The sequence below is a fragment of the Cnephaeus nilssonii genome (assembly GCF_951640355.1).
Source record: "Cnephaeus nilssonii genome assembly, chromosome: 11".
Lineage (NCBI taxonomy): Eukaryota > Metazoa > Chordata > Mammalia > Chiroptera > Vespertilionidae > Cnephaeus > Cnephaeus nilssonii.
Window position 1 is genome coordinate 8,243,949 of NC_137082.1, and position 26,319 is coordinate 8,270,267.

At 46.8% G+C, this 26,319-nt stretch overlaps 1 protein-coding gene across 1 annotated transcript in view; it reads right to left on the reverse strand.

Moving 5' to 3' along the window:
- The window catches only part of DOK5 (docking protein 5), a 136,132-nt gene that overhangs the window by 19,724 nt on the left and 90,089 nt on the right, over nt 1-26,319 (reverse strand). The window contains exon 6 of the mRNA XM_079784020.1: nt 10,620-10,755. Coding sequence (XP_079640146.1) covers nt 10,620-10,755 — 136 coding nt within the window. The remainder of the gene's footprint in view (nt 1-10,619; nt 10,756-26,319) is intronic.

A 26,319-nucleotide genomic window follows, 5' to 3' on the forward strand; every position in this document is an offset into this window, starting at 1 on the left:
GGGCACCTTGAGGAACAGAATCGACCAGTGATTGGGACACAGGCTTCTAGACCCCCGCGGCTCCAGGGCCTTCTCTCCTGTGGACACTGACCACCTGCCACACGTGGCCTTTCCTGGCTTCCACTGGAAACCTTTCTCGTGGGCTGCCTGATCCTGACTCCAGCTCTGAGCCACGTTTGGCAAGAAACACCCAAAGCGCTCTTTCCTTTCTCCAACTCCTCTCCGTATTCTGACATTCGCAGGAAAAGCAATGGGTACTGTTGTCATCAAAATGCTAATGAGATATCACAGAATATTACCGAACTCTCGAGGAATTAGAGTGAGCCGAGGCTTACTTCTTGTACGGGGAGAGAGAGAGAGAGAGAGAGAGAGAGAGAGAGAGAGAGAGAGAGAGAGAGACTGCTTTCCTACCCCGGAGAAAACACAGCAGCCAGTAGGTGAGCAGAACTCTGGCTGGAACAACGCCTCCATTGTGGCTGTGGCTTCGATGAAGCAGACTGCTCGTGAAATCAGCCATTTGGGGCCAAATTTCCAAGTGCAGCATTTTGCTGAGTACCAGATGCACTCGAATGGTTATTTTCATGGGGATTGCAAGTGATTTGCATCTATTTATTCAGAGCCATCTGAATTCCCAGCCACTCGCATAAAACAAAACCACTGCTCCCTTTACTTCTGGTAACTTTTTATGCCTCCTTGCTCAGGAGACCCTCCCCCACCTGCACATGGAGGCTGACACGGCAGGGACTGTTGCCCACGGCCTCATGAAGCTGACATGCCTGGAGCCTGGGCATGGTGGGCATTGGAAGGGAACTGCAGTTGGTATTCCGGCTTCATTTTTCTTTATCCCTACGCTCACAAAATTATCTAACCGATCCCCACTTTGTTCATTCAGCAAACCTTTAGAAAGTCCTGTGTCTAGCCTTGAGTTTCTTACAGACACGGGGGGCCTGGCCCCACCCCTGCAGGCTCAGCCACTCAGAGGTCAGCTTTTGCAGCAAATGCAAAGACTAAGATCTCATATGGGCAGATTGAACCTTTCAACTCAATGGCTCGCACTCACTAAGAGCAGATGTTTGGGGACAGGATGCCACGCGTGCGCCAGAACTGAGAGCAGTGGGTGGGGTCCTGTTACCTGTCCTGTGCTCACTCTGGGCACAAGCTCAGAGCGAGGGGGGCTGGTGGGCATGGTGCCCCTGGGCCCAGAGATGGCTGCAGAGCGGGTAGAGCTGGCTCTGCCTGTGCGTGTTTTGGAGGTCCTGCGGGAGCCCCACCCAGCAGGCAGGGCCTCAGCTCAATGGCCGGTGCTGTCATGCCTGTATAAACACCACCAGTGTCTTAAGAAAACAGCAAACAAGGGCGCTCAGCCCAGGCACCTGAATCCCTAGTGCTACCCGTTCACATCCCATTGCTGCCAGGCGAGTCTCTTTCCCCTGGTCCCCCCAAGCCAGTGGTGTCCTGCGGGTAGCACAAATGAGTAAAACCATCTGGTTATTAAGACAACAAGAAATGACAAGAACTATAAAACACTGGGGAGCCCATTCACCATCTCAAAATGGTAGTGGCTGCTCCACTTTAATTCAAGCAATGTTAACAGATATTCCTACTTTTCAAGAGGTAGAAATCTGCATTCTGTGTGAAACCTTCCATGTTAAACACTGGGAACTAATTTAATTTTATAAAAATATCATCTGTGCCAATATTTTGCAGACCAAAAAAAAAGCGGTCTGCATAAGCCTGCTCACCCCTACCCTCTAATCTCTGTCATCTGCCTCGCTTCCCCTGACCTTGCCAATGAAGACGTCTCCCAGAGCTTCCTTGCTGCCTGGAGGTGAGCCAATAGATAGCTCTTCCCTCCCCCCTGCTACTCACAAAGTCACAAAATGAGGGAGGATTTGCATTTCACACTTGGACAGGTCAATGGACCCTTGGGTAGGGACCTAGTAAGAGGTCAGTTTCCAATTCCGCAGAAACAATTGATTGGATCTGCCCTGAATGTTTGAAACTTTCAAAGCTGGTGACAGCCATCCATGTTGGCACCACCTCTGGTACCCTTCCCAGTTCTGCCTTCTGGTGGTCAGATTCTGGTCACGCCCAACACTTTAATATCCTGGGAAAAAAGCCATACAAGGCAAAGCATGTGTCTGCTGGGCAACCAAAAGCTGAACCCCCTATTCAATGAGGCCAATGGCTTCTCTAAAAATGCCTGATTCTGGTTAAAAGCACAAGTGGCTTTCTGATTTCACTGATAGGGACTTGGGATTATTGCTTTTGCCTCTGGCAAACTCCTTCGAGAAAAAGTAAGTCCACATGGCTCAGAGGGGAGAAACTGGTTAAATAAGCACATTTGTACTTACTGCCTAAAACCTGGGGTGTAGAGTCAGGGTCAGGGAACTACAGCCTGCCTGCAGGCCAAGTCCTGATGGCCTGTTTTTATGTGGTCCAGAACCAAGAACAGTTTTTACATTTTAAAAGTTAAGAAAAAAATAAAAGAAGGAAGTGAAGTAGCAGCAGCAACTCTAGGTGGCCCAAAAAACCTCAAGGAGTTACCCTGGTCCTTTCCAGAAAAGACTGGCCCACCCGTGGCGGAGATGGATAAATCACTTCCTACCTTCTCAAAATCCATTAAAATGGCATTGAACTGATCCCACTTATCTCTCAGTCCTCGTCACCATCCCTGTCTCTAGCCATTCTGCCATGACTGATGCTGGGAAGTGGGAAAACCATATTGCTCACCATGTCCATCTGGTCAACCAGATGCTTTCAGCTCTCACATGAGCATCTTCCATTCAGGTCATGACCTGCCGTCTTGCCACTATCAGGCTTTCAATTTTCTCTCTACTTAGGGGGCCACCATCTTAAACATCACTATTAGTTTTAGGGTCATAAACAGAGCTACAACCTATTAGCAACATTCTGTGTGTTTCCTTTTCCTGCAGAGGCACAGCCTCAGGCTAAGCAATGACCACGGCAAAGTTACAGGAGTGGACAGCTCCAGGGAGAAATTGGATGAGGTAGGACAGCACTTCAGAATCAGGTGAAAGCATTATTAAAAGCCAGCATCGCACGTTATTGTGTTGTTATAAGAGATTGAAAGGGGCATGCTCAGAAAATTACATTTTTTCCCAATGTACAGAAACAAAAGTCACAGCAGCTGTAAGAAAGGAGCCCGAGTTGTATCTGTATCTATACTGTCTTAAGAAACAACATCTGTTACTAAACAGAGGTTCATTCCACTTGGCCCTTTTCCAATTTCTAATGGATTCGGCAGCTGTGCTTGGTGATGTTAATTCAATTATTTTTTTAAATATATTTTTTATTGATTTCAGAAAGGAAGGGAGAGGCAGAAATATCAATGAAGAGAGAGAATCATTGATGGGCTGCCTCTTGCACACTCCCCTACTGGGGATCGAGCCCACAATCCGGGCATGTGCCCTGACCAAGGAATTGAACCATGACCACCTGATTCATAGGTTGGTGCTCAACCACTGAGCCACACCAGCCAGACCAATTAATTTAATTTTTGTTCAGTGAAGTGTGGGCACTGGTGCCTGGATTTAAACCTTGGTTCCCTCCACTTTTAGTTGTGTGACCACACTTCAAACTTCTTAACCTTAAAAATGGGGGGACAGTGCCCACGTCAACAGAGTCAAGTCGGTTGAAGGTTAAAAGTTAATACATGTCTAGTGTTTGGAAGTGCACCTGGCATGTAGTAAGTTCTCTATAAAAGTCAGATATCATCAGTAATAGCAAGTAGCGAACTGTTGTTCATCCTAAAACTCAGCTCAGGCATAATCTTCTCCAACAAGATGATCCTTCCTCTTAATGGAGACCTCATTTCTAGCACCTGAAAATTTACCTACTAAGCTCTTAACGTCAATCATTACCTCTTATCACACAATTTTTATACATTCCTAAAACCTCCCTCTCCCCCATCACTGGTATCAATTCAGTTTGCCATGTGCCAGAAGCTCAATACTGTTTCTGTTCCTATAAATATAATTATGTAGTCATGACTTTTAAAAAAATTTAAATGAAGAAGAAAGACATACGGTGAAATATAAAACTCCCTCCCCAGACCCTCACACTTTCATCCTGCTCCCCAAAGGTAACCAACATTACCAGTTACCTTTGCATCCTCCGGAAGTTGTGTTTGCAGACCATGTGTGAGCGTGTCCGCTCTGCCTATCGCCCTGCCTCTGGCTCATTCATGCCCTTCACGCACCTTTGCTATTACCAAGTGAGATTCTCTCTGTGCTCTTTTCGGCCTGGTAAAATTCCTGTGACATCATAGGCCACAATTTTTCTAACTATCCTCTTTTGATGGACACATAAGCTGTTTGTACTTACGTCTCTTATTACAAATAAGCTGCCCAAGAATGTGAACTTCATCTTCCTCAGTCATTCCAGCACCTTGAAACCAAGGCTCAGCAAACACTTGCTAAACAGCAGAATGTAAGGACAAAGGCATCTCTGTTTCTGCTAGTGTATCTGTAGAGTAAATTCCTAGAAGTACTATTGCTGGGTAAAGAGATGTACCAATTTAATTTTGATAAATAAGGACAAGATGCCCTCCAAAGTGATGGTAGCCAAGTGAATTTACAGGCCTACATTATTGCATGGTTTGAGGAATACAAATCGTGACTCCTTATCTAAATTTTAAGCTCCTTTTGAAGACGCAAAAGGTTTTTCATACTTTAATTTGTATTGTCCATAAGGCCTACCTTATTGCTTTGCAAGCAGTAGGTAGGTGTTTGGTAAAAGGTTTTTGAATGATAATTAATATACCAGAATATAAAAAGCGTTTAATTCAGGAAAAGGAAAAAGCTGATAATTGCTTTAAGCAATACACTTTTCAAAAATTCCAATTAATCAGAGCCCATAAACAGAAGAAAAGGTAAAAAAATTTTCTCTTTGGGGGTGTCAGGGGGAGAAGAGGAGATATAAAACCCCAGCAGGCAAGGCTCTGTTTTGGTGTCCGAATAGTAGCGAAATGGATGCTGTAATTTCTTGGATGCTCTCTCTATACATCTTTTTTAATGTGTAGCCTATTGCTTTTTAAATGAGGTTGACTATAAATGACTTTGGCTTCCAGAATTGTGGAAGAATTCCACTTGAATTCTACAAACTCATTAGCAAATTTTATTTGCAGAACCTAGTGTGGAAGAAAATCTGTCAATTAAACCCACCAACAAAAAAGAGGGAACCAAGTGAGAGCGAGTCAGATTCCACTCACACACCTGTGTGCAGGGAGCCGTCACCGGGGCCCACATGTCACCTCCCGTCCCGCAGCCCGGGAAAGCCTGCCAAATTGCAGTCATTCTCCACCCTGTCGCTCGCGCCTTAAGGAAATTCTAGAAATGACAGGCCCGTCGTGGAATGAGGACCATCCCACACTCCTCCACTCCTTGTTCCAAAATTAGACTCTGTCATAGACACCGATCTCCAAGGCGGCAAAAATAGCGGCTGCTCGGGGAGCCCCGAGCTGTGCCCCAGACTCCCAGCAGCTCCTCCAGCAAGGCAGCCGGCAGCTGGGCCATCTCATGCAGCAGGGGGGTCTCCCCTAATCCAGCCCCCCCTCATGGAGCACCCCTTTCAGAGCAGTAATAATAACACACTGGTTTAAAAAGCAAGGAGGGAGGGGAGAATTATGATATTGCTTTCTGGTGCCAAAACTACTGAAAGAAATAGGGTGTCCTGGAACAGTGATTTTTTTTTAAGATATACGCTAAGATGATATTTCTGAAAGGTTCTCAGGATAATTTGAGAATGCTGAGTGGGGATATAAGAGGGATGTAAGGGCGTTCACACTCTTCAAGGGGGCGAGGCACTGTGGCCGAAAGTAGAGGCTCAGGACCAGATGCAAGGATCCTGCATTCCTGGCTCCAACAATAACGAGCTCTACTGAGCTCTATGGCTGCAGGCAAGTGACTTAGCCACTCTGAGCATCAGTTCTTCTCACGTATATGACAGGGGCAGCAATTCCTTCCAGGACAGTGATTCCTTCCAGGCCAAGAGTCATGAGTAATATTCTCTTGAATTGTAAGCCCCAGGGGAGCATGGACCTCACCTGTCAATCACTGCTACATCCCACAGCACATAACAGCATCTATGTCCTCAATGAGCATTTGGAATGAACAAATGAATGAGAATGCGTGAATGCATCTACCTCACAAAGATATTGTGGTGATCAGAGAAAAAGCAAGTAGAGTGTCTGGCATATTGCAGGAGGCTTAATGAACTGTAGTGGCTATTATTACTAACGAGCCTGGCCTATAGCAGATGTTCAATAAATAAATGTCATCATTAGCAAAACACCATAAAGGAGAAAAAGTATCAAAAAGGTAAAATCAAAACACTAAATGAACAGGACCCCAGAAGTTTGCGTGGTGTGGGGATAGACAATAAGGTGGCCCTATGATCTTCTCATTCAGGTCTTCATGCCCCCAGTGCTCCCCTTCTCTGATGGTGTTAAGGACTTGTGACTTGCTTTTAATAAATAGACTATGACAGGGTGATGAGATGTTTCCATGATTATGATACTTAGGATTGTGATCCCCACCTAGCAAGGAGACTCTCTCTCTTGCTGGCTTTGATGAAGTAAGTGGGTGTGTTGGTCCATGTGGCAAGGCTGGCTTTCAACCAACAGTCAAGAAGAAAATGAGGCCCTCTATCCTACAGCCACAAGGATTTTAATCCTGCCAATAACCATAACAGATTGGAAATGGATCCTTCCCCAGTCTAACCTTCAGGTGAGACTGAAGCCCCAGTGGACACCAGTGCCACAGCCTTGTGAGAAACTGAAGCTGGGAGCCCCACAGCAACCAGGAGATAATACGTGGGTGTGTTTTATGGTGCACAGTTTGTGGGACTCTGTTGCACAGCAATAGAAAATGAATACATGTAGTAACATAGGCAAGACATCCATTGCCACAGCATTGCATCAACGCCCAGAGAAGGACCGGTTGCTGAGTGACGCAGAGCATGGTAGGAACTGGGAGAACTGAAGACGCCATTCTTCCTAAAGGGCAGACGTTATTGGGCAGAGCTGATTATTGCCATGTGGGGATGTGAGACCAGTGCTACCCAACCTTTTCACTTTTCAAGACAGTACAGAAATCTGAGTTTTATGTGAAACCTTCATTTTTGAATGCTGGCCACTAATTTGGAATTTTTAGAACAGCAGTGAGATCTCATGCAGGCAAAGAAAACATGTATTAGGGGCTTGATTCAGACATAAAGCATAATTTGGGGTTACCCCAGCAGGTCACCCCGGCTCCAAATTTGAGCCCACTGATTCCAAGCTGGTGCCCTTAGGCCTTCAATCCAAGGGTCATCTTGATGGTTAGAAAGTACACAGAAAGTCGTTAACATGTTGTCTGCCACAGGGGAAAGGCATGATACATTTCCATTATTATTGATCTTATTATTGTATTCATTTCCTATGGCTGTTGTAACAAATTACCACGACGTGGTGGCTTTAAACAAAAGCAATTTACTCTCTTACATTCTGGAGGCCGGAAGCCTGAAATCAGTTTCACTGGGTTAAGGTCAGGGTGTCGGCAGGGCTGGCTCCTTTTGGAGGCTACAGGGGAGAATCGGTCCCTTGGCTTTTCCACCTTCTCGAGGCCATGACCTTCTCGAGGCCGCCTACAGCCTTCAGCGCACATCTCCTCCTTCCACCTTCAAAGCCTTCAGCATAGAATCTTCCACTGTCTCTCTCTTTCTGTCCCTCTGCTTCCAACATCACACTGCCTCCTGTCTGACTCTGACTCCTCCTGTTTCTTCCTTATAAGGACCCTGTGATTCGCTTGGGCCCACCTAGAGAATCCAGGGTACCCTCTCCATCTCAAGAGCCTTAGCTTGATCACGTTGGCAAATCCCTTTTGCCAAATAAGGAAACATTCACAGGCTCCAGGGACTAGAATATGGACGTCTATGGGGAGCCATTTTTCAGCCAACCACAATAGTAATACTTGCCATTATTATCCAACCCACAAGCCTCCTCTTTATGACCTCTGGGACACAAGGCCATAAGTCTGATCAAAACCAATTCACTCCAGGCTACAACGTCCAACTGGCATTCCCACAGTGCTGGGTTCTGTCTGGGGATGAAGTCAGCTGGCTGTGGGTCGGGGCATCCTAATAATGAGGCTAAGCCTAGAGGTTAGCTTCGCTATCTTTCTCCATTTATGACCTTAGCTATCTCAGGGAAGCAAGCCAACAGTGACATAAAGGCAATTCCTAGTTGAGAATACAGCCAGCTCTGTGTGGATCCATTTCCAATGACCAGAAAACTCAAAATTGTAGCCCAGGGAGGGTGGCCAGTCATGTTGTCATCATTTGCTTCATTTTAGCACCTAATCTCTTTTCTCCCCTAATCAGAAATTGATTCAAGTACGTTGTTTTTAAGCCTTTTGCAATCCTGTTTAACTCCCTTGGAATTCAGATCCCATTTTGACACTCATTTCCATCTAAAACAGAATGCTGTTGCTTTAAAATCACATTCATTTTATAAAACCCCTTCAGCATACAGCGAATTAAGAACGAATGTTATTTTCCAGTTAAATTTGCAAGGGGATAATCTGAACGCATTACTCATAATCCTGATTAATTTTAGCGGAAGTAATGAGAAGGTTGTAAATAGAGCAACGTGTGTGTGTGCAGAACTTGCCTTCCAAGCACACAACAATTTATGCTAATTGATGGCTTCACAAACAAGGTAATCTTGGAAAAACCTGCTCAGATGTTTGAAGGCATCTAATGTTTAACTATACAACTTTAATGCAATCACATGTTGCCCTGTAAATTCAAGTGACTTGAATTCGACTGCACAGCTGACTAGCTAATGTCTATCCATCCACCCAGCATCCAATTCAGCCAGCCAGCCAGCTATCCAACCATCTATCCATTTATCTATCTCTATTGTGATATCCAGAATTGGTAAGCATATGGGGAAATGGATATAAAGTCTGCATTAATCCAAAAAGAACTTTTTTAAATGATGAAGGGGAAAATATTGCATGGTATGTGAAAATTACATGAAGTTTGAGTTAAAGTGTTTTGGGAACACACCACACCCACTTGATGATGTCTTACCTATGGTTGCTTTACCTAAGGAGTTGCTATAGAGACTATCTTAGTCCACAAAACTTACTGCATTTACTGTCTGGCCCTTCACAAAAAGCTTTGCTGATTCCTGCTCTGAAATCCTGAAGCAATGCATGCACAAGCCATTTGGGAATAACTCAGGACTGCTCTGCGACAGATCATATTACTGACATGCTTTCCCTTCCTCTTTAAATCCAAACAGCCCACATTGTTTACATCAGCAATTTGCAAACTACCTTAGTGCTAGCATGCCAACCCTGTGCCTTCGGTTTTGCAGATTTCCTTCCAGATGGGCAGCCCTGCATGTGTTTGCAGCCACGATGCATGATTTGCATTAACTCTTCTGCATTCGATTACAGTTTCATGTTATTCTTCTCAAAGAAAAAACTCAAGAATCATAGTTCTCGGTAAGAGTGACAGTTCCCAATACAAAGCAACGAACAGGGTAGGTGTCCCGAGAGAGCATCTGTGGATGCTCGTGTGTGTTTGTGTTTGTGGAGTCTCTATCCTGGAAGACTATGAAGGTTTAGCAACCAGAGATGGCAAATGCATGGCTTTGGGCAAGAAGCAGTCTACGGACAGGTCTTCTCTGGCCCACAAAATGGGACAGTTTTGTTGTTGGCTTTAATTCGAAGGAATTTCCAACAGTTACAGACTGGGAGGTATTATATACAGACTCAAATCCTTGGCTTCTCTGAAAAAAAAAAAAATCAAGAGATCTCCTCCAGGGAGCCCAAAGTCTCATGTCAACAGTTGTCCGGTCTTCGGCTTTTGAGATTTCAATCCAATTTCCTCTCAGCCCGCTTCATTCACTTATATTTTTCCCCTGACCCCTGTTGACATTGGAAATTACAACGTCTGATACAGCTATCAACATGTATCTATAGGAAGATAACCTACATAGTTGTGTCCACAGGTGTCCATACACCCCAAATTGCCTCTAATGTACATACTCCTTGCAATGATGTCCCACTAATCATGTCCTGCCTAAATCCATACATTGAAACCTTAACCCCAAAATGGATGGTATTAGAAGGCGGGCCCTCAGAACGTGATTAGGCCCTAAGGGCAGAGCACCCTACACTCCTAGGGATGCCTCATGCCTTCTGTGTGTGAGACAGAGAGAAAGGACAGCCAGCTCTGAGCCAGGGAGTGGGTCCTCCCCACTGACAGTGAGTCTGAGAGCAACTTGCCCTGGAGCTCCCCAGCCTCCCAGGGAGAAACAAATGTCTGTTGTTTACAAGCCATCTAGTCAATGGTATTGGTTACAGGAGCCCGCACTGATTAGGTACACACATAAAATAACTGTGGCACAAAGTAGATAGGAGGTGACTGCCTCAGCCACGGGCCCCTCCCGGCCGTCCCAGGGTGACAGTGAATCCGAGGAATACCTGGGCGAGGACAGGAGTAAACCCCTGTTCTAATCGCTGGCTGAGGTTTCCAGCACAGGGATCCCAGGTCCCAGCCGACGGCAGTGCCCACCGGGACCTGAGGAGGGAACCCCGACGTACCATGGAGTTTTTCACGCTCTGCAGCAGGCGCTCGTGCTGCTCGGCGATGGCCAGCGCGGCAGAGTGCACCTTCTGGTAGATGGCCTCCCCGTCTCGCGTCTGGAAGATAAACAGCCCCTCGCCAGTCTCACACATCCTGTGGAAACAAGAACAGAGCTTCTGAGAGCCCCGCCCTAGGAGCCAGGCGCCAGAGCCTCGGACGCGCCAGGGGACCAGACCCATGGATGTTGCATGAGGCGAGGGCTCTCATGCCCATCTGCTAACCAGAGTGAGCGAGAACCCACATTTCCAGCGAGCTGCTGTTACTACAGGCAGGGAACCATCTCTCTTGGCTAACATGGTGATTTTTTTTTCCCTCAAGAAACAAAGCAGAAAATTAATAAAATAAAAAAGGCCATTTCTTGATTTTTAGCATAATCCTTGTACTCTGCTTCCCTGCTGTCAAAGCGGAGACCTGCGGGACTGCTTTCCCCTTCAGTCCAGGAATCAGACCCGTCAGTGTCCCCACCGTCCAGCTCAGAGGTGAATTAAGGGTTCCATGACTCCCAGGCTGGGTTCTAACTTCCCTTACAGACGATGCCTTAAGGATGCCTCCATTTCCAAAGTCAGAGATCCAATCTGACTCCAGTTTCCACTCAATGTGAGGAATCAAATGCAGCTGAGAGTTTTGTTGGGGATCATGATGGTGCTGCATTAACGTGGCCAACAGAAGAGCAGGTCCCCCAGGGAGGCTCTGTGGTCTGATGGTTAGTGTTAACGACACAGAGGAAGATCATCTCCACCTCAGACTGTTAAACCAGAAATGAAGTCCATTCACAAGGGGAGACTGGTACATAGGGGGAAAAGCTAATAAACGTGATTTAATTGCTAAGTATACTTTAGTGTGTGTGTATGTGTGTGTGTGTGTGTATATACATACATGATATGTAGAATTACCGATATATTTAATTACTCTAAATATTTTTAAAGGACGTGGGCAAAATTACATGCAAGGATATTTTTAAAGTTCTGATTTTGATCTATTCATCTATCAACAGTAAACTAAGACATTGCTTTTGTTTGTTTATTTTAAAGACCCTAATTATTCAAAGACACAATGCCACTCCCTCCATCTCAGAATCTCCTGCTGAAAAACTGAATCCTGGCTTGAGGGACGAGTTTCACTCACATCTGAAGAACTGCTTAACACAACATGGAAATCAAGCACATTTCCACCCAAACCGCTGTTAATTACTTTATCTAGCCCAGTCTATGCAATTAATGTAATAAAAATAGAAAGATTCCTCCCTATCTAATTTCCCACAGTTGGCCCGACACCACGGCCATATGGCAGTTTTCAGCACATATAGCTCGGTGTACGTAATCCGTCAAAACCTGCCTCACTTGGATTTCACTGATATGGGCTAGGTGAGGAGAAGGAAAAGAATAAACGGGTGGCTCTTTCAGGAAGCTAATATAAAGAACTACCTCAGGGGGTTGACTGTGTGATTTTAATTATTAAGTCATGCCAATCCAATGAGGAATGAAAACTAAGAACTGATGCATTTCAGTCACGTCCCAGCTCTTCCCGGAAGACTCCCTCACTGCCCAGCGCTCACTGCCCTTCCCTCCTCATTGATGCCGTCATACAAATGTGACATCTAACTGTGCAAGGCCTTCATTTTTCACAGCTCCTTTTCCCATCAAATATGGAACTATAATTCCCGAAGAAGAGGAAGTAGCCTCAGTCCACTCTTTAAGAGGAGGAAGTGGCCTTTGGCTTCCTCCACCACCAATGCTATTGTTTACTTACTTATGTATATGCCAATCTTGGTTCTAAAAAGAATGAAGATACCTGTTACCTAGAAACAGTGGTAGTTTATTGCTTAATATCAAACCCTGTTTCTCAAACTTGACAATCCAGTTGCTCTTAAAGTTCCTGTGACTGCAACCACAGTACCTCGCTATTTATGTATCTTCAATTATAACATGCTGATGTTTTCTGCTCTATTTTATTTTAACACTGCTGGGGAAATGCACCATCTATATTACGACCTGCTCGTTGGCAAGACCTCTGCTTTGGCAATCCCTCTTTCATCCAATGTCTGCTTTTGCTCAACATAATGAATCTACAACCTTCCTTTAAGGACATCTGCATCTCTAAATAATTATTGTAATCAAAAACAAGTGAAATCACAACCATTGGAGCATCAAGTATTCTTTAAAGTACAGCAACAATAGACTGCCTGCCTCCACCCAAGGATCTGGAAGACACACACCTCACAAACATACACACTCGCACAAACACATACACACCATACACACAATGCACATACCACCTACCATGTACAGAAAGGACCACAATCTCAGATCCAATCAGGTTTACACCAGGTGAACGGATGCAGAGCTCAGATGCACTTCAATGTAGAGCAGGCGAATTGGCTCCCAGACAGCAACCCCAGGCAGCCCTAGTCATGTGGGGACATAGGAGCCCAATGGGGCCACAGCTTCTGATTATTGGGAAGCCAGAACACCTGATTTCTATGAGAAATAACCTGAATTTTTAATGTTAGCAACTTATTCCTTTTCTTTAAGCTGGGGGCGAGGGGATGCCACTGTTAACCTGATCTGCCAGGAGGCCAGCCGTTTGCTCTGAAGAGCTCTCCACAGAACAGCAGTGAGGCCTGAGTTTGAGCTTTCGGGCTTCCGTCCACAGGCACGTGTCCTTCAGTGGGACAGTGAGACCCAGGAGGGTGATATGAAAAAATGGTCCTTCAGATGCTCTTCTATCCATCTCTTCTAACCTCAGCCCATGAGTTCTTTTGTCTCTCCCTCCCTCCAGGTAGATTCGTGTGCTGTTTCATAAGCAGCTTTAAATCCATTAAAATCGTTACTGCACGCCTTTGTCAAAATAATACAATGGGCAAAGTCCCCAAGGCAAGTAAGAGGAAAATAGGGGGAAAAAAGAAAAGAAGAAAGGGCAGGAAGTAGAAAGAACACGCATCAAGAAGGCTAATGGCTTTACATGGCCTTACGTCTGCGGCTCATCTCGGAGAAACAGCCCAGAACGAAGATGCTCTAATGGCTCCAGCCAGACAGCACTGCAGACACACTTCACTCTCCATGGTCCAGCTCCGTTCTCTTACCCACTGACTTTCCCTCGGACACCGGCCCAGCAGCGATCTTCCCTGTGGCCTTACACTAACAGGAAGCGGGGATGGAAACCCAGAGATGGTGAAGTAATGAGTAAGTTTGCCTTCTCCTGTGTCCTTTCTGAAGATAAGGATTCAGATAGAAGGACAGTGTGGCCATGTCAATGCACTTCGAGTTTTGAATTTCTCAGATAATTACTTGGCCTGAATGATATGCCTGTCACTCCAAACCATGGGTTGTGCAACTGGCCAAGAAGAAAAACAAGAGCTCCGAAAAATAGTGAGAAGTTCATTCATCCGTGCCCAGAAGTACCATGGCAACGCGGCATGAAGGGCGGGACTGGGGATCCGGGTCGCCTTGCTGGGATGGCCCTCACCTGCTCTGTGACCTGGTGCACATTATCTAACCTCCCTCAGCCTGCCTTGCTTTTGGAAAGTAAATATAATGGCAGTCACTGTCACCCAGTTTTACTGAAAGTGCCGGCCATGGCATGTAGGGTGCACCGAGCAAATTTTCAATTAGATGCACTTCCATCACTGCACTGAAGTGTGAGGGCCATGCAGACAGCTCTGTTCCGACTTTTCAGCTCTCCCGCCAGTGCCTACACTGGGCGTGCCTCAATATCTGGTGCTCAGTGAAGAACCGTCTAATGCACTGTGAAGGAGAGGCAGTGCTAGAGAAAGCATAACTGGGGACTTGACTCAGCCTCCTCGGGCAAGGCTTCTGAAACAGGATTCACTGAGACGCGGCCGGAGGGGGATGGTTTGGAAGAGGAAGCTAGGAGAACAGTCCCAGCAGGAATCACTGCGCACTGAACGCCTTGAGAGGGCGAGGTCCAGTGATTTCAACACGGTGGGGAGGAGATGGGGAGCCCTGTGCCTGGCCACGGTGAACTGAGCGTGAGTGTTGGGAGGCCACGGTCTTCACTATTCCGAAGTCGTCACCTGAATGCAATAGTCCCCAAGGGCACTGAAGGCCCAACTCGAGAAACTCCTTCTCTTTGCCAATGACATTTCATACCATTATCTTTTACTTTCTTTAAATATGTTTTTTAAATTTATTTTAGAGAGAGAAGAAGGGAGAGGGCAAGAGATAGAAACATCAATGATGAGAGAGAAACATTGATCAGCTGCCTCTTGCACACACACCCCGCCCCCCACCCCACTGGGGATTGAGCCTGCAACCCGGGCATGTGCCCTGACTGACTGGGAATCGAACAGGCAACCTCTTGGTGCATAGGACAATGCCCAACCCACTGAGCTACACTGACTGGGCTCAACATCCTTTATTAGAAAAAAACAAATGGATTGAAATGATATAAACCAAAACAAGTGATCTCATGCCAGGCAGTGTTAATAAGAAAACTCGTGAAATCACTAAGCCAAGCAGTTCCATTACTTTATAGATGGATTCATGTGCATGGGTGTGTATGTTTGTTGAATATATAGCTGTGTGTCTACAATATTTGGACACTGCTAAAAGTAGGCTGAATCTTATACTCAACATGTATGTTGATGATACTCTTCTCTCCACCCCTGCAAAAGCAGTTTACTAACTCAACGTTGAATTTTACATTTGTAATTACATATTATAACTGAAGGAATCAGTACTTGTCGGGCGAACATATGGCAAATCATAATAGTGGCTGTGATGGGTACAAACAAAGGCAAAGACACAGCTTTTACAAGTGAAGGGGCTGCGAAGTACAGACTGCCAGTTACCAACAGTCACAGGATGCAGACTACAGCACAGGTATAGTCAACAATATCGTACTGACCATGCGTGGTGGCAGGAGGGTACCGGACTTATCGGGGGGATCACTGTGTAAATCATATGATTGTCTAACCACTATGCATACACCTGAAGCTAATACAAAATAATATTAAATGTCAACTGTCATTGAAAAAATAAAATTAATAAAGGCAACATGGCTTTTTCTTTATGGTGGTTACAATTTACTTGGTTAGACAAGATCTACATATGTGAATGGTTCAAGAATAATATGTGGCATGAGCCATGGGGTCAGAGAGGGGATAAGAGAGGAAAGGCACAGCTGGTGAGGGCGGGGTGCATCAGCGTTAGACGGGAAACAAAATTCGGAAGCCCCAGCCCTGAGAGAAACCAATCAGAAGCCCCCTGCAGAGAACCACACAAAGTTAGGAGCCAAAGACTGCGGAATGTTTCATTCTTTTGTCTGTGGAAGGGAGGTGGGGTGAACAAACACAGCGGGACCCCTTCCCCGCTCGAGGCCCTCTGACAGGGAAATACACGCAGAGAAACACACAGTGAAGTGAATGAGAGGCTCAGCCACACGGGCCAGGAGCCTGTCTCAAAGGGAACCCTGGGCAGGCCGTGGGGGCTCACCCAGGAAGCAGGTTTCTCCAGCTGGAGCTGGAGGGTTGACAGCAGCGATGCTGACACACGGCCAGTTTATAAGCAGTGGGGAGAAATCAAAGTGCTTCTCCCGGTTCCCAAATCCAAGCCCGGCATCTGGCTTTACTACACCCGCCGGAATGAAAAGCCAGCGCAGTCAGAGGCAGACTCGAAGCCACATGCCCAACACCGAGGCCAGACCCTCTTCAGACCTGGCCGCACCCCTTTCCCTGCAGCTTTAGCTGCTCTTTGGGTCATGAACCCCTCCCTTTTGTTTGCCTGGGGTTCTAGCCACACAGGAACAATGACTTAGGGTGGAGCTTTGGGTCTCCTGGTATTAGTGGGACTGAGATCAACCATGTGGGCAACCAATAAATCAATCATGCATGTGTGCCATGGAGCACCCCAAAACACTCTGAGCCCTGTGGCCTGGGAGAACGCCTCTGGCTGGCAATACTGAGATCACCGTCATATTGAGGGAGGAGGGCACGCGGCGCTGACTCACAGGGGCGAGAGGTGGAAGGTCGTGCCTGCTACTTCCCTGGGCTCCATCCCCTCCCCCCGCCCCCGCCACACACACACACACACACACACACACACACACACACACACACACGCTTCTTCCCTGGCAGATGCTGTCTGTGTGCTTCGCTGTAATAAACTTTAACCCTGAGTTTCACAGCTTTCCGTGAGTCACTTTAGCACATTATTCAACCTCGGGACTTGCAATTGGCGTCAGAGGTGAGGAAGGTCTTGGGAAGTTTCCTGCAAACGCTGCAGTTGTCCAACTCCATGCAGCCCCGATGGCCACCCATCTGGCTAAGACTAAAAGCAGACAGACCTTTACAAGGGCCTCAAGCCCCACACAGTCTGACAGAGCACATCCCCCTTTACCACACATTGCCCCTCCCCCCCATTCTGCCCTGGGGACAGTCCCACTGCAGGCACACTCCCCTCAGCACCTTCCCCAGCCTCCCTCCTCCAGCTGGGATGCTCTCTCCCCAGATCCCCCCACGGCTCACTCTCTCCTCTCTTCTAGGTCTTTACGTCCTGACTCAGCAAAGCCAACCCTGCTCATCCTATTGCAAACTGCACCCTTCTTTGGCACTTCCTCTCAAACAACTTTATTTTTCGCTGTGTGACTTACCCAATCTGACATCTATTTTACATTTTTAAATGGGTTGTGTTGTCTTCCTCTCTTCTAGCGAGTGAGTTTCAAAATGACAACGCCTGGACGTTTTACTCACTGCCTCATCCCCAATGCCTGGGACCACACCCGGCTATCAGGATGCGCTCAGTGAATGTCTGATGGAAGAAGGGACACCTCGCTTTTTCTAGATGTTTCTGGAACTCTGCGGTACCATCACATATAAAGTGGTCACACACACGAGGGAGCCATCGCCTACTGTGAGATGGCCACACCATAAAGCAGGTACAGGTACATAAAAAGATGCCCAACATCACTCATCAGCAGGGAAATCAAACCACTTCACACAGAGAGGATGGCTACTAGAAACACACGAGAAGTAACGGTGTTGGCAAAGACGGAAAAAAGGAAACCCTTGTGCACTGTTGGTGGGAATATTAATTGGTGCAGCCACTGAGGAAAACATATGGAGGTTCTTCAAAAAAATTAAAAATAGAACTACCTCTTGATGCAGCAATCCTACTTCTGGGTATATATCCAAAGGAAATGAAAACACTATCTCAAAGAGATATGCGAACCCCCATGTGCACTGCAGCATTATTTACAACGGCCATGCCTGGGAAACACCCTGTGTCCACCGGAGGGTGGATGGTAAAGAAAATGTGGCACAAGGCATGTTACTCAGCCATAAAGGAGGAAGGAAAGGCTGCCATTTGTCACCATGGATGGAACTCAAGGCCATTGTGGCAGGTGAAGTACGGCGGACAGAGAAAGACAGACACTGTATGATCTCACTGACATGTGGGTCTAAAAACCCTCAACTTACAGACACAGAGGCTAGAATGTGGTTACCAGGAGCTGGGAGTGGGGGGAATGGGGAGATGTTGGTCAAAGGTACAAACTTCAGTTAGAAGATGAGTACGTTCTGGAGCTATAATGGGAAATATGGTCACTATCCTTTAAAAAGACTGTATTATATACTTGAAAGTTGCTGAAAGTAAAGCTTAAATGTTCTCACCACAGAAAAACAGTAATTCCGTGAGGTGGTAAAGACATTCACTAACCTTATTATAGCAAACATTTTGCAATATATACAATTATCAAATTACATTGTACATCTTAAACTTAAACAATGTTATATGTCACTTATATCTCAATAAATCTGGAAAAAATAGATAAATAATACACATTAAAATAAACTTCTGAAAGATGGCCACCAGACAGGATGCACTGAGGGTGTCTGATTTTTCCCAAAGGTCCTAAGAGAGTCACCGTTTCCTTTAGGGGTTCATGTGCTGTGTTCACAGGAGCTCGGGGGACCCAGCTAAGCCTGCGATGGTGGCCTTGGGGTCTGACTTCACACCCCACACCTAACAGCATCTGGCAGAGAGCAGGCACACGATGATGAGGCACCTATGAATGATGGTCATTAACGAGGTTATTCTGTGAGGAGAGGGAATTCTTCCTCATATTCATTTGTAATACATGTACGCTACTTTTATAATTAAAACTAAAGGCCCAGTGCACAGATTAGTGCACCGGTGGAGTCCCTCAGCCTGGCCTGCGCCCTCTCCCAATCCGGAACCCCTGAGGGGATGTCGGCCTGCCAGCCTGTGGGGATCGGGCCAAAACCGGCAGTCTGACATCTCCCGAGGGATGTAATAGTGCACAAGTGGCAGGTGGCTGGGGAGGAGCCCAAGCCCGGGCGCTGTGCCGCTGCCGTGGAGGCAGGAGAGGCTTGCACTACCTCAGCGGCTCTCTCCAGCCATGAGCCCGGCAGAAATCCCGCTGTGGGAGTGCACTGACCACCAGGGGGCAGCTCCTGCGTTCAGCATCTGCCCCCTGGTGGTCAGTGCACATCATAGCAACCAGTCAACAGGTCATTCGGTCAACCGGCCATAACGGTCGCTTAGGCTTTTATATATATACTAGAGGCCCGGTACACGAAATTCATGCACAAGAGAGGGGGATCCCTCAGCCCAGCCTGCACCCTCTCCATTCCGGGACTCCTTGGGGGATGTCTGACTGCTGGTTTAGGCTCAATCCTGGGATCAGACCTAAACCGGCAATCGGACAGCCCTCTTGCAATCCAGGACTGCTGGCTCCTAACCGCTCACCTGCCTGCCTGCCTGGTCACCCCTAACTGCTCTCCCCTGCCACCCTGGTCACTCCTAACTGCCATCCCCTGCTGGCCTGGTCGCCCCTAACTGCTCATGCCTCCTGGCCTGGTTGCCCCTAACTGCTCTCCCCTGCCAGACTGGTTGCCACTAACCACCTCTGCCTTGGCCCCCACCACCGTGGCTTTGTCCGGAAGGACGTTTGGAAGATGTCCAGTCTAATTAGCATATTACCCTTTTATTAAATTCATGCATGTGGTAGGGGGTCCCTTAGCCCGGCCTACACCCTCTCCAACCCAAGACCCCTTGGGGGATGTCTAGCTGCCAGTTTAGGCCCACAGGGATTGGGCCTAAATCAGCAGTCAGACAAGCCTCTCTCAATCTCTCTCATGCCTCTCTCTCTCCTAACTACTCACCTGCCTATCTGCCTAATCACCCCTAACCACCTCTGCCTGCCTTCCTGATGGCCCCTAATTGCTCCCCTGCTGGCCTGATCGCCCCTAACCACCTCTGCCTTGGCCCCGCACCTGGGACCCAGGAGTCCCTCCTCCAGTTGGCTGCAGGCACCCAGGACCCAGGCTTCCCTCCCTTTGGCTGGCCACAGGCACCCAGGACCCGGGCCAGCCACAGCCGTAGGGGACCGTGGGCAGGCAGCTTCGTCCGGGCCACAGGCGCTGGCGCCCGGGACCACGGGGCAGGTGGCTTCTCCCTCTCCTGGGCCACAGCCACAGGCACTTTGTCAGGAAGGACATCCAGATGGTTGTCCGGAGGTATCTGGTCTAATTAGCATATTACCCTTTTATTAGTATAGACTATTAATATAGATAGATTATTTGGGGATAAGTGCTATTCTAGAACAAATGGAATAAATGGTGCAATAGCAGGCTCTGCTTTCTTTGCAGCAGAAGTGATTGCACTTCTGAGCAAGCCCGTGTGTGAGATCCCGTTCACCTCCAGTCAAGTCCATCTCCTCAGTATAGTGGGGAGAAGTGGGCACTTGCCATTGGTTAATTTGCTTTCAATCTCTTAATAAGAATGAGGATATGCTCTATAAAATATTCAGAGATCAGAGACAATTAATAGCTTAGAATCCAGAAGACGGATAGAGAACATTCAAAGATTTCTCTCAGAATAATTGTCCTTTCAGCTGTAAATTCACCGATTAGAAGGGGAAACAATTTTCTTTCCTAATGAAAAGTCCTTTCACCAACTGGACTTGTGTTTAGAGTGATATACACAGGAATTAGATTATTTCTTTTCCAAGGCTGTTCAGATGTCTTTCGATCCAAAACAAGCTTTTTCACACAGGTGTGCTCTCCGTGTAAGGAAAAGCACCTGGGAGTGCAATGTGGCTCTCCGCATATTGTTGGCACGCCCAGAAGTTCCCTGAAAGCAATGTCGAAAGCTCCAGAGAGTCTCCAGCTGGGACAGAGAGCGCTGGAGCGTGGTAATTATTCAGTGCTGCGTTTGCCAAGTGTCACCTGAGCGGCTCTCCCTCTGGGGGTGCTAAACCCCGAGTTCATTCCCAGCAGTGGGGAGGCGAGGCGGGCTGAGGGAGCTCGCTAACTCGGCAGCGGCTCCTAAATGAGCAGGGCACCCGTGGGCACCTGCCACCTTGCTTTGAACAACAATAAACACTTCAGAATGGCTCCACGGGGGTGGCGCACAGTCAGCACTTCATGTCACTGGATCTTCCCCCAAACATCCGAACCCCTGCCCACCCCAGGGCTTCCCTGAGGTCCCAGAGCTGCCAGGTGGAAAGAGACAAACAAAAGACAAGAGAAACCTCTAACGATAGAAGCAAGCTGTGCCTCAGTCTTCCAAATATACGAAATGTTCTTTCTCTCCAGGGGCAACTAATGCTGCAACTGCACTTTACTAAAAGGTTTATGTGTCAACTCTGAATTTCTTCAAGGGAAGAAACTGAGATATGGTCAGCTTTGCTTGGGGCAGAATGGGGAGCAGGGGGAGAAATAGCATCTGGAAAACCTTACTGGCCTGTAGTCACAACACTGCTGCCCGGGAGAGGTGAACAATCCTAGCTGTACGTGCCTGCACTGAACAAAGAGAAGCTTCCAGAATTAAACTAAGAAAATGTATGTCAGAGCGTATCTCAGGAGGCCTATTCAAATGAGCAATATCTGTTGCTTATTGATGGACAGCCTTCCTCCTGGTGAGCAGCTTAGATAACAGTGCGGCATTTTGACAAGCTACCCCCCTGGTGTCGGGGCTGGCTGTGGGAGGGTGCCCGCTCTCCCTCAACCCTGAGAAGTCAGTGAAGAACGAGGCTTCCTCCGTGGAAGGAGGCTTGGCTTGGGTGGTGAACACACAATACATACACAGATGATGTATCATACAATTGCACACCGGAAACCTATATAATTATACTAGAGACCCAGTGCACGAAATTTGTGCACTCGGGGGGTCCCTCAGCCCAGCCTGCACCATCTCACAGTCCAGGAGCCCTCGGGGGATGTCCGAGCGGGCCTAAGCTGGCAGTCAGACATCCTTAGCGCTGCCATGGAGGCAGGAGACTCCCGCCACTGCTGCTGTGCTCGCCAGCTATCAGCCTGGCTCAAGGCTTCTGTCTGAGCGTCGCTCCCCCTGTGCACTGGGGGAGCTCACTGACCACCAGGGGGCAGCTCCTGCATTGAGTGTCTGGCCCCTGGTGGTCAGTGCACGTCATAGCAACTGGTCATTCTGCCATTCGGTTGATTTGAATATTAGCCTTTTATTATATAGGATTAACCAATGTCACCCCAATAAGTTCAGTTTTAAAAACAAGAAAGAAAGAAAAAAAAAAAAAGAACTAGGCTAACTGCCCACAGAATGGTAATACTTAGCCTTTTTTAGAAATCGACAGGGTTTGGAAGAAGAGCTGAGTGTGACTCCTGAATCTTCTATTGGACCAGTCACGCAGATGCCCACCTTTTAAGATGGGAATAGTGCCCTGCCCAGGTAGCGCAGTTGGTTAGAGCGTCATTCCAATGCATCAAGGTTGCAAGTTCGATCCTCAGTCAGGGCACATACAAGTATCAACCAATGAATGCATAAATAAGTGAAAAATTAAAACAATTCTCTCTCTCTCTCTCTCTCCCTCTCCCTCTCTCTCTCTCTCTCTCTCAATCAATAAATAAACATTTTAAAAAATAATAGTCCCTAGTTTATGTAATCACTGAGTGGCTTCAGTGAGCCTGTATTTGTAAAATGCTTAGTACAGTGACTTTCACATAGTAAGGACTCAGTAAACACTAGTGATTATTTTCAGTGGTGGATAGCCCTGCAAGAGCGGAGTTTCTCAGTCAAATAAGTGGAAATGAGCATTCTTTGTGTGGAGGACTGCTGGTGAGTGAGGGTTTAGCAGCATCGCTGGCCCCTCGACCCACGAAGTGTCCCCTCCAGAGCTGTGACAGGCACAAACGTCTCCAGATCTTGTTGAACGTCCCCGGGCGCCGTCCCCCAGTGAGAACCAGTGTTCTGTACCTGACACCACTCTGAGTGCTGTTGCTAACTGCAGTCGGTCACTTCACCCCACTTGCTTTGAGCAATTATTAAATGTTGTATTGGGCACATTGTCAGTGTTTTTTAAACCTCATATCAATTCCCCTCAGATGGCATCGGTACCCCCTTCCTGACCTGGGAGAACTACCCCATTCAATTCACACCCTGTGGGCTTGCACACAGTGCTCAATGCAGTGCCTGGCACACTGTAAATGTAATGGTCAGCACAGGGCAGGGATCTCTCTTCTATAGGCTGATGGTGTGCGAACAGCCCAAAGCTCCTAGCAGCCACCAGGTGGAGCCAGAGGGAAGCCATCCTAGAAGAAAAGGCTGAGAGATGACACCTAGAGCAGCCATTGACCCTGAATGGAGCCAACCCTGAAGCCATCCCTACTCCCTGGGCCTGGGGCTATGCAAGCCGATGAATTCCTTTCCTGCTCTTGTCAGTTTGGGTTGATACAACTGCCTACTCGGTGCCGACCTTAAGACACGTGTCTGTCCATGTAACTTTACCCATCTCCATGGTGATCTTGTGAATATGTGTTATATTATACCCATGTCCCAGGTGGCCAATGGAAGGTCAGGAAGTTAGATGACTCACTCCAGTTCCCACAGCCAGTATGCGGTAGAATTATAATTTAATCCGTTTTGCCCGACTCCCAGTCCAGTTTATCACACGTGCCCACAGTCTGTCTTGGTGGGGTGCAAGGGGGCCACTGTACAGGATTAACACTCAGCTCCATCAACAGAGGCTGACGAGGAGCAGAAGTCTGCCCAAGGCCATTCCCTGGGTTCCCAACAGAAACAGTGTAAAGTCTGTGCGGAAGCATGTTGGACATGTGAAAACGACTCGCCTAGAGGGACTTCACTCCTCTGCATTTAGTGCAGTGAGACAGGGAGGGAATTATGTTACTTAATATGAAACTGCCTTGTTTTGAACACATCCAAAAATAGCCTAGGAAAAAATTATCTTCACTAATAAAGCAAGGCAGATATGAAACCTTCACGCTTGGGGGACCAGGGATGATCTTACTATCTGGAGCATCTTGAAGGTAACTATAAAAATTCATCTTCATTTGAGTTTCAGGCAAAATATAAAATAGTAATAGTACCTTGTGCTTAACACTGTCTGCATCCTGCGAAGCCAGCCCTGCTCCAAGGGGAATCGTACCAAAATACAAAGCTGCTACTCAGGAGAAGCCCAGCACCTTCTAGGCCATCTGCATGTACTTCTGCTTTTCCCTGCAAGGAAGCTACTCCTTGGATAAACTTACAAGGGAAGGTAAACACTCTCCCCAAGGTCAACAGCTAATAAATAACATAGATTAGCACCCAGTCTCTCTGATTCCTGAGCCAGGCTCCCTCAACAACACCATGCTGGCTGAGAAGTGAGTGAGATCCCAAGAACACAATCCCAGTACTTGTCTTTCGGATCGTCAGTCTCGAGTTTGCACAACCTCACTAGCATGGCATGAATAAGAATGCTGCTCAAGATCACAAGCATCTGAAGTCCCTGCACTATATGAGATTCAAGACTCTGTGGAAGGGTTTGTGGGTATTATAACCACCTAAGTGCTGGAGTTCCTGGAGGAAATACCCAAAAGGTCAGACCATAATGAAACCAAGGACATGGAGTAAAACTCTTTCATTTTCCAAGACAGTGCTTCATAGCTTTCCGTCAAAGGTCACTGGGTAATTGTGAAATGTATGTCTCCAATTCATCCACACTGTACCCAACACTTCTTCCACCTGAACTATTTCAGTATCTCTCCACTCTTTCACCTGTGCCCTGCATCCTGTTGTTTACAAATGAGGAACATGATTTCCTACACACACACACACACACACACACACACACACACACACACACACGCACACACATACATGCTTAAAAACAGCTCTGGTTTCTGCACAACTTAAAAGAAATATAAGTTTTTAGAATAATTTTAGGACCTTAGAAGTTCAACCAGATTTCAATCTGAATAATCTAGAGGAAGGTATGAGGAGTAGTAAAATCTAGAACATTAATATATTTTCAAAAAGAAGTTTCAAATACTCATGAGATACTATGAAAGTTTGCTAAGGTTTCAAAAGCTTCAGAAATTATGATTAAAAAGCCATACACTTTTCCTATTCCTGTTTCCTACAGATAGTGAATCAAAGAACAACTGAGAAATATTCGTGTTTGAATGAGTGCTGCCTGAGATGGGCCCCAAATGTCCCCATCGATGCAGAATTCTCCTGTGCACCAATATAAGTAACAGCGGGGAGGGTATGGGTTTATGGCCAATAGAAAAGTATATTATAAAATATGTTACACCTTGATTTCACTGGTTAGGATGAATACATAAGTAACATCTGAGACCCAAACAAGAAAATATACCCACCTTCCCAAACAAATTCTTAATTTCCTATATAGAGGTTTTCCCACGAGGATGCTAAATAAGTAATTCTAGCAAAGGAAGAACATTGCTCTGAAGGTTAAAGATGTTTTTTCTAAGGTTAGGACGTTTGCCGTCTCTGGGAGACTCACTGGCTCGTTTACAGCATTTCAATACCGGAGGTGAAATTGTACTCCACCTGACATGCCCTTTCAGAACTTGAAAATAAATGGACCGGAGAAGAGCGGTATGGGAGAGAAGGATCTTACTTTCTAAAATGGTTGTAAGAGCACCAAACTGATCACATTTCTGAAAAGCAGATTTTAAATAATTGGGCTTTGTTTGGAATGAATTAACAGAGTAACTTGAGGGGAGCGTTACTATCATAGACTCGGGTGGGTCAGGGTCTCGGGTGGTCAGAAATTCTGTGTTTACTCTCCTTATCTCAAGTATATCTCTGTCCACTCTGACACACAATTTTTGATGTTGTTGTTTCTTTTTAGTTACTTTTGTGTGTTTTATTTTGTCTCCCTTTTTTGTTTATTTTCTTTTTCTTTTTTTTAAATTTTTTTTGACACAATTTTTTTTTTAAGTCATAAGTTGTTTCCAACGTTAATGCAATGCCAGGCCATATACAGAAGGACTTGTATTTCTTAAAATTCAGTCATTTACAATACTAAAATGCAAAATTGGCATGAGTGTTTCAAAAATACTGAGCCTAAATTTGATGGAGGAAGGGCGGGAAGAAGGAAAAGGAACACTGATTAGACTGATCTCTTTGTAGCTAATGATCAACCCAAATGCTAGGGCGCCAAGATCTCTCTCCCCGATGAACTCCCAGCAGGAAAGTGGGAGAGAGCTCCTGGGTATTGCAAGGAGTGCGTTTTGGAATCGGCCTCCTCCAGGACCAGCGCCCTGCCCTGCACTGCGAGCAGAGCAGGTGGCCCTCACCAGCTGCAGCTTCCAAAGGGGCCGCCCCTCGCCTGGCTAAGGGACCGGTCAGCTCAGAGGAGGAAACATAAATGGAATAACAACAGGGAGGTTTTCCA